This window comes from Myxine glutinosa, chromosome 5 (genome assembly GCF_964187855.1).
Source record: "Myxine glutinosa chromosome 5, kmMyxGlut1.1, whole genome shotgun sequence".
NCBI lineage: Eukaryota > Metazoa > Chordata > Myxini > Myxiniformes > Myxinidae > Myxine > Myxine glutinosa.
In genome coordinates, this window is record NC_136265.1 from 89615087 (window position 1) to 89628728 (window position 13642).

General features: G+C 49.0%; 1 protein-coding gene across 2 annotated transcripts in view; it reads right to left on the reverse strand.

The window, feature by feature from the left end:
* LOC137427380 (uncharacterized) overlaps nt 1–13642 on the reverse strand; it is a 43779-nt gene that overhangs the window by 16128 nt on the left and 14009 nt on the right. For both annotated transcript variants that reach the window (XM_068116841.2, XM_078778364.1), the window contains exon 3: nt 12227–12337. In XM_068116841.2, the coding sequence (XP_067972942.2) occupies nt 12227–12337 (111 nt within the window). The remainder of the gene's footprint in view (nt 1–12226; nt 12338–13642) is intronic.

The window sequence follows — 13642 nt, forward strand, 5'->3', positions numbered from 1 at the left end:
AATGGGTTTCTCTCATCTCCTCTTCCTGTTCAGGCTGGAGTTCCCCAAGGTAGTGTTCTGGGCCCTGTGCTTTTTCTGGTCTTCATCAATGATCTCTCTGACTCTCTTGAAAATCCTCTCTATCTCTTTGCTGACGACTCTACTCTCTGTCGCTCCATTCCTCATCCCTCAGATCGGCAGTCTGCAGCCTCCTCACTCTCTGCAGACCTGGACAAAATCACAGACTGGGCAAACAAATGGAACATTCTTTCAATCCTGATAAATCTCTCACTCTTACGATGTCTCTCCGAAAAGACCGACTGGAAAACCCTCCCATCCACTTTCTGAATAATCCTCTCCAAGAAGTTCTGTCACTCAAGCTTTTGGGTCTCACTATTTGCCATGATCTTTCCTGGGAAAACCACATTTCAAATCTGGCCTCCAAAGCCAGTCGCCGACTGGGCATCCTCTGTCGTGCGAAGTCCTTCCTTGGCACACCGGAGCTCCTCACCACATACAACGCTTTCATCTGCAGCTCTATGGAATACTGCTCTCCCCTCTGGTCTGGTGCTCCTGCCTCACACCTAGCCCATCTTCATGCTGTTGAAACCAAAGCGTTCAGAATCATTGGAATCTCCCGCGATGAAGCTAACTCCAAGGGCCTTTCACTCACTCACTGCAGGCAGGTTGGTGGTCTTTCCGTCTTCTACCGACTCCTCTCTGGCATTGCCCCCCCAGCCCTCTCTGGGCTCTGTCCCCCAAATATTCCTACAGGTCGCACAAGATCTGCCTGCAACCCTCTTATGGTTAAACTGCCAAAATCAAGACTTTCTGCTCACCTTCACTCCTTCATTCCTCTTTTCTCCCGCCTCTGGAACAAACTCCCTCACTCTCTTCAATCCCACTCCACCCTCCAGGTCTTTAAAACAGCTGTTCACCACCATCTCTTATCCTCCCCCATCCAAAACCTTGATCTTTTCTACCCCCGATAATTTCGGTCCCCTTGTGTTTTATACCTCTCCCCCCCCCCCTCCCCTTCCCACACCTCCTGCCCCCAAGCCCTCTCCCTCCCACACTTCTCCCTGCTCTCAAATGTTGTGGTTGTGTGCTTCCCCTTCTCTCCCCATCTTGTCTTCCACTCCCTCTTTTTGTATATTTTGTTTGTCTGGTTGATTTGTTTGTGAAATAAATGTTCGCTCTTTCACGAGCCTCGATTCAGTATACAAAAAAAAAAAACAAACAAAAAAAAAAACCCCAGTTTTAGGACCGGCAGAGAAGATAACTGAGAAGGAAGTTGAAGAAGTGATAAAAGCAGTGAAGAGTAAAAAGTGGGAGGGCCGACGGGAGTTGTGGGAGATATGTTGAAGGCAGCAGGAAGTTGGGGTGTGAAGAGAATGACAGAGATCTGTAATCTGGTGGTGAAAGAAGGCCGCATTCCAGTGGCTTGGGAACTGAGTACCCTCATCCCTCTACACAAGGGGAAAGGTGACCCTCTGGACTGTGGCTCGTATCGAGCGATAAAGTTATTGGAGCATGGAATGAAGGTATTGGAAAGGGTGTTGGAGAGGAGGATAAGGAAGAAAGTGAAGATCGACGAAATGCAGTTTGGATTTATGCCAGGAAGAGGAACGACAGACGTGCTTTTTATTGTGAGGCAGTTGCAGGAGAGTACATGGAGAAGCGGAAGAAGTTGTTTCTTGGGTTTGTTGATCTGGAGAAAGCATTCGATGGGGTTCCACGCGAAGTAACGATTGAGGAAGTTAGGAGTGGAGGAATGGTTGATCAGAGTGGTGATGGCAATGTACAAAAGAGCGTGCACAGCTGTAAGGACGAAGGACGGAAACAGTGGTGAGTTTGAGGTGAAGGTGGGAGTGCATCAGGGGTCGGTACTAAGTCCACCACTATTTGCAGCTGTGATGGATGTGCTGGCTCGGAACGTAAAGGAGGGTTTACCGTGGGGGGAGTTGTTGTATGCAGATGATCTGGTGTTGATTGCGGAAAGTATGGATGGACTGAAGGAAAAGGTGAACAAGTGGAAGGAATGTATGGAGACAAAAGGTCTGAAGGTGAATATTTAAAAGACAACGGTAATGGCAAGTGGTAAAGCATGTGGTGAGGTGGAAAGAACTGGGAAGTGGCCGTGTGCTGTGTGCAGGAAGGCGGTCGGAGTGAACTCCATTCAATGTACAATGTGCGCTGAGTGGGTTCATCAAAAATGTAGTGGTCTGAGAGGGTCATTAACCAGTGTGGCAGCTACATTCAAGTGTGAGGTGTGCACAGAGGGAGCTGCAGATGGAGGAAATGTTGAGTTGGATCTTGGAGACAGCATGAAGCTGGAAGGTGTGAAAACATTTTGCTACCTCAGAGACATGCTGAATGGAGAAGGTGGATCAGACTCGGCAACGGTTGCTGGAGTGAGATGTGCATGGAAGAAGTTTGGGGAACTGAGTGGCGTGCTGATGAGGAGGGGAGTGTCGTTGAAGCTGAAGGGAAAGGTGTATGCTGCATATGTGAGAAGTGTTATGATTTATGGGAGTGAGACATGGGTAATGAACGTGTGAAGAGAAACAGGTTGAGATGGTTTGGTCACGTGTTGAGGAAGGATGAAAGTGACTGGTTGAGACGAGTGATGGAAATGAATGTAGAAGGAAGTAGAGGACGGGGAAGACCGAGAAAGACTTGGCTGAAGATGGTGGAAGAAGAAATGCGGGCAAAATGGAGAAGATTGTCAGGGGGACCGCAAGGCTAAACCCCGCTCTAGCAGGGAAAATGGCCTTGAAATGCATGTTGTTGTTGTTGTTGGTGGTGGATCATATTGAGATTAAAGCTCTATGATCACAAACAGATGAAGGCAGAGATGTCGATCTCGATTTCGCCCTTACCATGGGCTCATCAGGACAACATACTGCCGATCGTATATTTGGGATCAAGCTAAGCCTCGAATAAACACAGATGGCACCCCCTAACTTGACAAGGCAACTAAGCACAGATCGAGTCTCATCACAACAATCGCTGCATGATCTGTTAGCAACAAGTGTCACCTGCCACACAAACACAATGTCTCTGCCCTGCTGATCACCAGTTAGGAGATTTGCAGTCAGGAATATTAACTTTAATGAAAGGGGCACACTGATACTATGACATAACGCTGACGTCATGTGCATAAATTATACCTACAAATCACCTCCAAACTAAGAGGCATCCGTATGGTACTCATGTCTTGGTAGACTATCGGCTCGTTCACGTCGTGCTGGATTTCATTGGTCGAACAACGGAGAGCAACATTTCGCGCATTTGTTAAAAATGTATCACGTGAATGGTGATTACTGAAAGAGTGATACGGGTCGACATTCCTGCTGAGTGCTGTCTAACTATGTTTCTTCATGCAATTTATTCAATTTTGGTGAAGATTCTAATCCGGATCTCGATACAAGTATTTTTTTATTTTTTTAAGTGATCCTTCACCATTGAGTGATAGGGCCAAAAACGATAAAAATCATATTTCAAAAAGTTGTGGACGACTTATGACAAAACTGATGTGATACAAAACGTAAACTGTTCACCCTTGCCGAGGTATGCTCTGGTGTATAAGTGCGTACTAGTTTATAAATGTCGTCGTCCAAACTTTATAGACGTACTCACATTGTAATGGTACAGCACTGTACATACTTTATAGACAATCTAACATTCTAATTAGTACATACGGTCAAATGTGTTTTGTGGCCCCGCCCCTATCAGGCTGATTGACAGTCGTCAGTCAAGGTTGAAGCTTGTTGCTAACAGGTTGTGCAGCAATTGCTGGGGTGAGACTCAATCTGTGCCTTGCTTCCCAGTCAAGTTAGGGGGTTCAACCTGTGTATATTAATGGCTTAGATTGGTCACAAATAAACAATTTGCAGTATGTTGTCCTGATGAGGGAAAAATAAGCCCTGGTCAGGACGGCATGGTGTTGAAGTTGTGGGGACTCACTCCTATGGAGGAGGGGTCCAATTGTATGACCATGCATTCTGGCCCTTTGGGGTCAGGATGCATGTGTTTTGATTGACCATGTGCTTCAGCCTTTGGGTTGAGGTGCATGTGTATGCCAATGGGACAGTCTTGATAGACGGTGTGCCTTGGCCATGGTGTCAAGCTGCACGTCCAAAGCTGTTTAAATGTTTTATTTTTTTAACCTTTTTTGATTATAAAAAAGGCGGCCCCATGAGGCCCATAACAAGGGCGAAATCTAGATCGACATCTCTGCCTTTGTCTATTTGTGACCGTAGAGCTTTAATCTCAGTCTGCAAAGACTTGAGTACCACGCGGATGCCTCCTAGTTTGGAGGTGATGTGTTGGTATAATTTATGTGCATGATGTCAGTGTCATGGCATAGGGTGAGTGTGCTTCCTTCGTCAAATTTAATGTTCCTGACTGCAAACCTCATAATTGTCGAGGAGCAGAACAGAGACAATGTGTCATTGTGTCAGCGTGGCAGGCTACACTTGTTGCTAACAGGTTGTGCAGCAATTGCTGGGGTGAGAGTCAATCTGTGCCTTGCTTCCCAGTCAGGTTAGGGGGTTCAACCTGTGTGGGTGTGTATATATTGTTGCGAATATGGAATTTGGCCTCCATATCCGCTTGTAAATATTCCCCTATTTTCTCCAATACTCCCCAACTTTCCCCAATCCCCCATTCCCTAGTCCCATTGCATGTAAATAACAATCAGTAGAGCCGACCTTCCCCTTATTCCCCCATTAAATGTCGTGCCCAGGTCCACCGCACCACACGTAGCCAACTTTCGGACATCTTCCTAGTTATTCTTATTCTATGTCAGTTAAGGCCTCGTCTCCATTAATTATGACTCTTCGTTGCACCAGAATGTGATTATATGGCATCAGTAGTGAGTTTAGGACCTTTCCCATACCTCCTTCCATCTTCTTCCCCAACAATTACAACAACAACAGAGGAGATGGCGGCGGAGCGGGGGAGGATGCGTCCTCACACCGGCTCGATTAGCTCCAGACCATGCGCTCCACGGGGTTACCACGAAGGGGCTGGCTGTCAGCTCCTCGTCAGGGGCGGAGCCAGTAACCCCCCCACGCACCCAATGAGAAGCAACGTGCCGATTCCACGAGGCGGAGCTAACGAGCCGAGGGCGTGTCACTCCCCGCCGGATATACGCGGCCCCGCGCCGGATGTGACGTGAGATGCGCCCCCAGCCTGGAGAGAGAAGTCGCCACCCCTCGAGCGCTGCAATACCTCCACCGCATCTCTTAAACTGGACCGTACGTGATCCTGCCCTGAGCCCAGGTGCACCTGGAGCGATCGCTACCCGCTTTCGTTGCAATCAAACCCCGTGTGAGTGAGCCTTGTCCCGTTTATTTGTCGTCTGTTGGGGTTAATATAAGTGTGTTTAAGTGCCCACCTTCCTATGTTTCCCTCTTGTCCCTGTAATCTAAACCTTCCGCATTATTGTAATAACAACCTTTGAGAACCGTATCCCTGGTGTCGTGTCGTATTAATTCCAGCCGTGTGTCTTCTTTTTCCTTCATTGGTCTAGCATAGCGCGATTAGTCAACGTTCGGGCACAATCGGGTAACTTGTGCAGACGTGGTCATACCATAAAACCGCTCGGTAAATAACATCCAAGCCACGTCTGTAACAATTGGTGTCGGGAGTGAGATTCGAGGCCCGACCAAATTTTGGAAAAAAAAAAAAACGAATAGAGGAAAAAAAAAATTTGGTCAAAATTTGGAGCGGCCGAAATTTGTTTTGTTTTACGAAACTCGAATTTTGCAAGTCGCGCTATGGCGGATCAAGACGGCTGGGGTCCGGTAGGGGAGAGTGAAGCAGGGTCGGTCCAGGACCAAATTGAGGGACATGAGGGACATGAGGAGAGCGAAACAGCGGGGGTAGCAGACGCGCAAAATAGCGCCGTCACGCACGAAGAAGCGGGCGCGCAAAATGGCGCCTCGCTGATCACCGCGCCAGCGACCGTGGCAGCGCCCCCGGTGGATTGGAATTTGTTTTTTATGCAAATGAAGGCCCTTATGGCCCAGAATAGTGAGCGATTGGAGAACCGGATGAGGGCTCGGAGTGAGCGATTGGAGGGCCAAATGAAGGAAATGGGGAACCGGATGGATGCTCGGAGTGAGCGATTGGGGGTAATGGGAAGCCAGATGGGGGTAATGAGGGACGAAGCGAGGGGTACTGGTGAGAAGGTAGACAAAAATTTTGAGGGGTTAGACAACGGGATAAAGGAGGTGAAAAATGGGTTAATGGGGGTAGAAAACAGAATGGCCGCTCAAGAGAATCAAATGGAAGGGATGCAAAAAGGGTTAGAGGGGTTAGAAAACACCATGGAAGGCAAATTGAGGGACATGAGGGACCAAGCGGAAAGGGAAGTTAACCAAATGGGGCAGCAGATAGAGGGGGTCAGAATGGGGGTAGAAACCAAACTGGATGCTCACAGGGAGGAAATGGAGCAGATGAGGGTGGCATCTGGGCAGGAGATGCAAGTGATGGGAGAGGAGATCAGAAGAGGAGTGAGTGAGGAGGTCGGAGGAGTGCGCGAGGAGGTGAGGCACTGTGAGGAGCACATGGAAAAGGAGGTGAGAAAGGGGACTGTAAAGTTACAAGGGGGCATAGAGGTCCTGACGCAGGAGGTGGAACAGCTGACGGAGGGACAAAAAGAACTAACGGACCAGGTAAAGAAGAACACAGCGGTAATAGAGGGTTTAAAATCGACACAGAAGGAGATGAAAAAGGACGTAGGGGTAATTAAAAAAGAGTGTCAGATAGTACGTGAGGGACTGACAACGAGGTTGGACGAGGTGATAGAGGTAATGGAGACGAAGGACCGGCAGGTGAGGACGCACATGGAAACGGTCAAGGTAGCCTTGGAGGACGAGCTTGAGGAGACGTACCGGGGAATAAAAGAGGTGAGGCACAAATTAGAAGAAGTGGAAGAAGGGGTGAGCGAAATTAAGAAGCGACGGAGAGGGGATAACAAAGAGATAAAAGAGGAGATAAAAGAATTGGTCCAAAGTCTGTGTTTGGATCGTGATGTGCTCATTAACCGGATGAGGGATTCGCAGGTGATGGAGGAGAAGCGAAGAGGAAGAGGACCCGGTGTAAGTGGTGACCAATATGGTCGTGCGTATGATGCGCCAGGGGATTTAAGAAGCTTGGGGGTCGAGATGGACCCGGGTGTTCGTGAGAGGCCGTTGGTGAAGTGTGCGACAGGTCTGGTGTGCGAAAAAGGAGGTGTGCGAGGAAGTCCGACTCTGGGGTGTGTGAGGAAAAAGTGCGTGCCAAGGAGTGAGGGTGCTGGCGAGAGTGAGTCGGTCGTAGCGTGTGTGCGAGGGAGCACATGGAAGCGCGGTGTGGTGAGTGTTACAGAGGGTGTGACGGGAGAGTGTGTGCAGGAGTGTGCGCGAGAAAGGTGTGTGACGGACAGGTGCATGGGGAAAGAGTGCGCTGTCAAAGGCAAGGAAGAATGCACGCCTGTGGTGAGTGTTGCAGAGGGTGTGACGGGAGAGTGTGCGCAAGAGTGTGCGCGAGAAAGGTGTGTGACGGACAGGTGCATGAGGGAAGAGTGCGCTGTCAGAAGTAAGGAAGAGTGTCCACCTGTGGTGAGTGTTACAGAGGGTGTAACTGGAGAGTGTGCGCGAGAAAGGTGTGTGACGAACAGGTGCATGGGGAAAGAGTGCGCTGTCAAGAGTAAGGGTGAGTGCGTTGTCAAGAGTGGTGGTGAGAGTATTGAGAGTGACAAGGAGAGTGAGTTAGTTGTGACAGGTGAGCGAGGATGTACACCTGGGATGGAAGGATGCACACCTGGAATGGTAGAGCGTGAGTGGGAATGCACGCTGGAGTTGGTGGTGAGGCACGTGATTGGGTGTGCGAATGAGGGCACACCTGTGATTGTCACAGAGGAGGTGACCGCGGAGGGGGCGCGAAGCGGTGTATTGGTGAGGTGTGCGAGCAACGAATGTGTGCCAAAGTGTTCGGTGGTCAGGTGTGTGACCAAGGCTGTGAGTGGAATGGGTGTACCTGGGTGTGTAAGGAAAGGTACGAGGAGCATGGGCACGGCTGGGTGTGTGAGCAAGGAACGGGCTGCGGGGTGTAAGCATGCAGGTGAAGCATCGACGTTAGACGGGATAGAGTTTAGAACGACTTATAGCCGAATCGGGCCCTCGGTGCGTGCTGGGCCTCGCTTTGAACGGCCGCGTCTGTGCTCCACTAGGCGGAGCGGGCGGCCCGAGAGAAAGAGTCGTCATGGCGACCACTTTTTGTTGAGGAATTCCGGCAGGTCGAGATCGGGACATTGGATGGTTCCGTGCCGAGAAGGTGCGTGGGATCTCGGGCCGGGTAAACCTCCTTCCCTGCACCGAGTGCCGGACGCATTCAGCCGCTGGCACAAAACAACCAGCATCCATTGCTTGGCTTTACGAAGCCGGGCTTTGGACAGGGATTGGCGCACCGAGAGGTATTAGTGAGTCGACTGGGTGATGAGGTTAGTGTTTTGGACCCAAAATTAGAGAAAAGCAAAATTTGATGATGGGCAAAGGATTGGCAGAGTGATGATTGGTAATGGTACAGTGATTGGCAGATGATTGGCAAATTTTTAATTTGTTGCAATTTGATGTGCAAAATTGGTAGTGAGAGACCCCCGATGTGGTGGGATGGCAAATCCACCATCCTTCCCATGTGGGGCAAAGGAGCAATAGCTTATGGGGTGTATGGCAGTGAAAACTAGCCCGGGTGGGTTAGGATATTGTGTGTAGGGATCTAGAAGATGACATTAGGTAACGTTAAGTTTAGTTAGTGACTGATACCTGTAGTGGGGACGCAGGTAGATTAGTATGGATGATAATGACGAGGGAGCGCAATAGTTTAAAGGGACGACTGGGAAGCGCAAGTTTCAGAAGGGAGTAGTTAGCTGAGATGATGCTGTGTGTGTGAGAATTGAACAGGTGTGATTGCACAGGTGTGCAACTGGACAGGTGTGTGGAGCAGTGTATGAGTAATGAGTGTGTGGATCAGCGCGAATGCGCTTGGGGAGAGAAGGGTGCCGGTGGCACCAGGTGTGAGAGCACAGGTGTGCAAGTACAGGTGTGTGGAGAGAGTTGGAGTGAGTGGTACGGAGTGGTGTGCATGGTGCGAAGGTGTGGATGGGGGAAGAGTAGACCCCTTTCACGAGTACCCGGGGCGGGTAGTGTAAGTGTTAGGTAGAGGGTACAGGTAAATTGTGGTTGGATATTGGCATTTGTGGTGCGGTGGCAGAATGGTGTTGTGGATGGGTGCATTAGTGTTGTGGAAATGGCTGGGCGTGTAGCCTGTTAGTGTGTGTAGTTGGTTGGGCACTCCACCACTGTGAGGATGTCGGCCAGGTGAGGCCGCAGGTGGGCTCTGGGAGCCGGTAGAGTTGTGGATGGGGCCCGAGGATCCGGAGGATGGACCCGGGTAGCCCAGTGCCAGAGAGGGCACCGAGTGGGGAGAGAGCCAGAGGGCCTTCCCCTGGTAGTTAGGTTAGGGTAAGGAGCAGGTAAGCTCGGAGGCAACAGCAGTGGTGGAGGTGTGCAGGTGGGTAGACCCACTGGGAGAGGTACACGCCGCAGCCCAGAAATTGTGCGAGGGCACCGGGAGATGAATCGGGGGAGTGAGACCCCAAATTGAAAAGCACCACAGGTTGGCCAATGGGAATTGGTTTTTAGAACCCATAGAGTAAGAGGGCCAATGGTTTGGCCGGAGAGAGACCCCGGGTAGTGTAAAGTTGTTAAAGTCATTTAGGAAATAGTTAGGATTAATGAACCTGTCGCACCATACGCAGCCACTTACCTGTGGTGATGATGATGACTCCACACCTGTGTTTTCTTTGTTTTGTGCAGGAAATGAGATTGCTGTGAGGATTTGTGAGACGCATCACGACGTGGATGAGACATTGGGGTGATTCCATCTCTCCCTCCCTAGGAGGGACTGATGATGAATTGGTAATGGCAAATTTTGATGTTGAGTTGAAAATGGCAAATTTTGATGAGAGTTGAAAATGGCAAATTTGATTGGTTAGGAGGGAGAGAAGACGAATTTGGTTTATGGGAGGAACGGGGAAGACAGTAGGGATGTTTGTCGATTTGTAAAGTAGATGTTTATGGGTAGTGTTGTGTTTTGTGGATGCAGTAAGGGGTAAGGGAGGGGCCATGTAGGTTACCTGGTGGGGGGGGGGCGTACGATAGGAACGTACCTGTCTCACCTGGTTCCCATGTGCCCCCAGTGTGCATCACCTTACATTGCGTGCACTTTTGCGCCCTTACCACCTTACTCACTTGTCTGCTTCTTTTGTCTCCCACCTCCGAGGATCTGGCTTTGGGGTAGAGAGAGAGGAGAGAGAGGTGCTGGCTGCGCAGTTGTGGGCCTGCACTTTCGCTGTTTGCTGCCGGGATCGATACACCATATGGACCGCAATGTTTGTGGCCACCCACAATGGACCGCAGTTCGTTTGCGGCCAAGCACCACCCGGGGATGGACCTATGGGTCAACGTGGCACCTATGCCATAAAGGTGAACCACTGTTAATTAACACCACTGAAGGCCACACGAAGAGCAAGAGACACCTGCAGGGTTAGGGGTTGTCGCATTTATTTTTAATCATTGAACAATGGTGACTGCACCGATTGGTGGTGGGGTGGTGCTTTTGATGCTGGGAAAGGGTGCTCTGCACGTTATTAAAGGCCGTCGGCCACAGAGCACTCGTGGGTTGGTGTATCGATGTTGGCAAGCGCGCTCTCTCTATGCATAACATCTGCATGTGTTCCTCCAAAAACAGGTCCTGGATCGTAGTGTAAATAGCAGCGTAGTCTTGTAAATAATGCTCCCTACCGGCTGTATGTTTAGTTTGAGAATTCTTTCCGGATTCGGTTATCCTGTGGGTGTGTTTCTGTGAGGAGAAGGGTGCAACGTCGCAGGGGGACATATTTACTCATTTGTGAATATCTGTAAAACTGTCGCACTCAGGGTAGAGTTAATAGTAGAGGGAACTACATTGCGTGCCACACTAAAGTAGGTAAAAATTTATCGGGTCGGGACGCCCCGAGGGTAGAGAAGGGTGCAATGTTGCGAATATGGAATTTGGCCTCCATATCCGCTTGTAAATATTCCCCTATTTTCTCCAATACTCCCCAACTTTCCCCAATCCCCCATTCCCTAGTCCCATTGCATGTAAATAACAATCAGTAGAGCCGACCTTCCCCTTATTCCCCCATTAAATGTCGTGCCCAGGTCCACCGCACCACACGTAGCCAACTTTCGGACATCTTCCTAGTTATTCTTATTCTATGTCAGTTAAGGCCTCGTCTCCATTAATTATGACTCTTCGTTGCACCAGAATGTGATTATATGGCATCAGTAGTGAGTTTAGGACCTTTCCCATACCTCCTTCCATCTTCTTCCCCAACAATTACAACAACAACAGAGGAGATGGCGGCGGAGCGGGGGAGGATGCGTCCTCACACCGGCTCGATTAGCTCCAGACCATGCGCTCCACGGGGTTACCACGAAGGGGCTGGCTGTCAGCTCCTCGTCAGGGGCGGAGCCAGTAACCCCCCCACGCACCCAATGAGAAGCAACGTGCCGATTCCACGAGGCGGAGCTAACGAGCCGAGGGCGTGTCACTCCCCGCCGGATATACGCGGCCCCGCGCCGGATGTGACGTGAGATGCGCCCCCAGCCTGGAGAGAGAAGTCGCCACCCCTCGAGCGCTGCAATACCTCCACCGCATCTCTTAAACTGGACCGTACGTGATCCTGCCCTGAGCCCAGGTGCACCTGGAGCGATCGCTACCCGCTTTCGTTGCAATCAAACCCCGTGTGAGTGAGCCTTGTCCCGTTTATTTGTCGTCTGTTGGGGTTAATATAAGTGTGTTTAAGTGCCCACCTTCCTATGTTTCCCTCTTGTCCCTGTAATCTAAACCTTCCGCATTATTGTAATAACAACCTTTGAGAACCGTATCCCTGGTGTCGTGTCGTATTAATTCCAGCCGTGTGTCTTCTTTTTCCTTCATTGGTCTAGCATAGCGCGATTAGTCAACGTTCGGGCACAATCGGGTAACTTGTGCAGACGTGGTCATACCATAAAACCGCTCGGTAAATAACATCCAAGCCACGTCTGTAACAATATGTATATTTATATACTAATGAGGTAGACTTTTTTCCTTCACACCAGCATTCATCATCAAACTGTTAGAATCAAAACGTATAGACATTGACAGAAACCTTCATGGGGATGGTTCTTGAAGAAAGAATCTTCAGCATATTTGGGTTCGGGTCGATCCAGGTGAACATCAATGTCGTGCTCAGTTTTCACTTCCACTTTCACAAATAAATCTGGAAAAAGTAACTCTTATTAAATGCAGGCAGCGTTGCGTTACATGCATAGGTGTTTCCACACTCTTAAAATAGCTAAATAAATAAATTTTGCATTAAAATCATTGATTTGAAGTCTTCTGTGGACAGAGAAAATAAAACTTCCCCCCCACGGGAATAGCGGAGTGTCAAAACATTGTGATATCAAAGCTTTACGTTCTGTACAAACTGCCTCGACGTTACGGGATGCTTCCTACCCGACCACAACTTCAGTGGGGATTTCACCAGCATGCAAAATAACAACCAACAAAATAGAGTTGGTAAGAAAAATGTAGACAAGGCAAAATAAGGAAAATTTTCTCCCCAACCTGCATTTATTGGCAACGTTCATACAATTGCGATCCAACATGTGACTGGTTGTTTTTTGTCTCGAAAGTCAACCGTCACGGAAAACTAAATAACTGTGTGGCAGGTTAACAGATTCACAATGATTAGGCCAAAACATGTGACAATATGATAAGGGGAGTGGAAAGGAGCAAAAGAATCACCAAGTGGAGAAAAGCTTAGCAGTGTTTTGGAAAAATCATTTGTTGATTTATTAATTGCATTGAAGGACTGGAACGGCACGATACCTTAAGCATATCTTTGAGCTATATCGTCTGAGTTCAAATGTCGACCCACGTATAAACTGCTATCTTGGTTTTTCGAAAGCAGTGAATTCATCAATGTGTGTGCTGTCCTTTGGATGAATATTAAACTGAATGTCTCGTCTGCGAGCATTAGTTAGTGGGCATTTACGATCCCACGGTGTCTTTCACAAAGAATAGGCGAGTTACTCCCGGCACACTAAACAATTTTTTTTAATTTCCTCTATAACCTACATCAGCAGCAAAGCCTCCCAACAATTCCACAAACCAAGAGCCAAGTGTTGCACATAAAATGAAGATTGAAGGGCATGGGTTCCTCCACAGAACAACGTTCCGTCTGAGCAATCACTGATGATTTGCCAATAAATGCTGAAATCAGTCCAGTGGCTCGGCTGATACGAGCTTGTAGAGTTGGGGTTTTCATACTTTTCCTCCTTTGAAATGCCTGCAGCCGTGGAAGAACCTGCGTTGAGCTCAAAACGGCAAAGGCCTTATCTTCTGTAGCTTTCCTTAGATGCTTTATTCAGCTTTCTTTAACTGGAAGGGCCAGGTGTTAACAAACTATCGAGACTGAGTCGCAGGTGGGGGTGATTGATGAGGTGAGAGCCCATTGATCATTTCCTCCAATGACAGCTGAGAGATGTTATTGGGTTTTTAATGGATGTAAACTAACATAGTC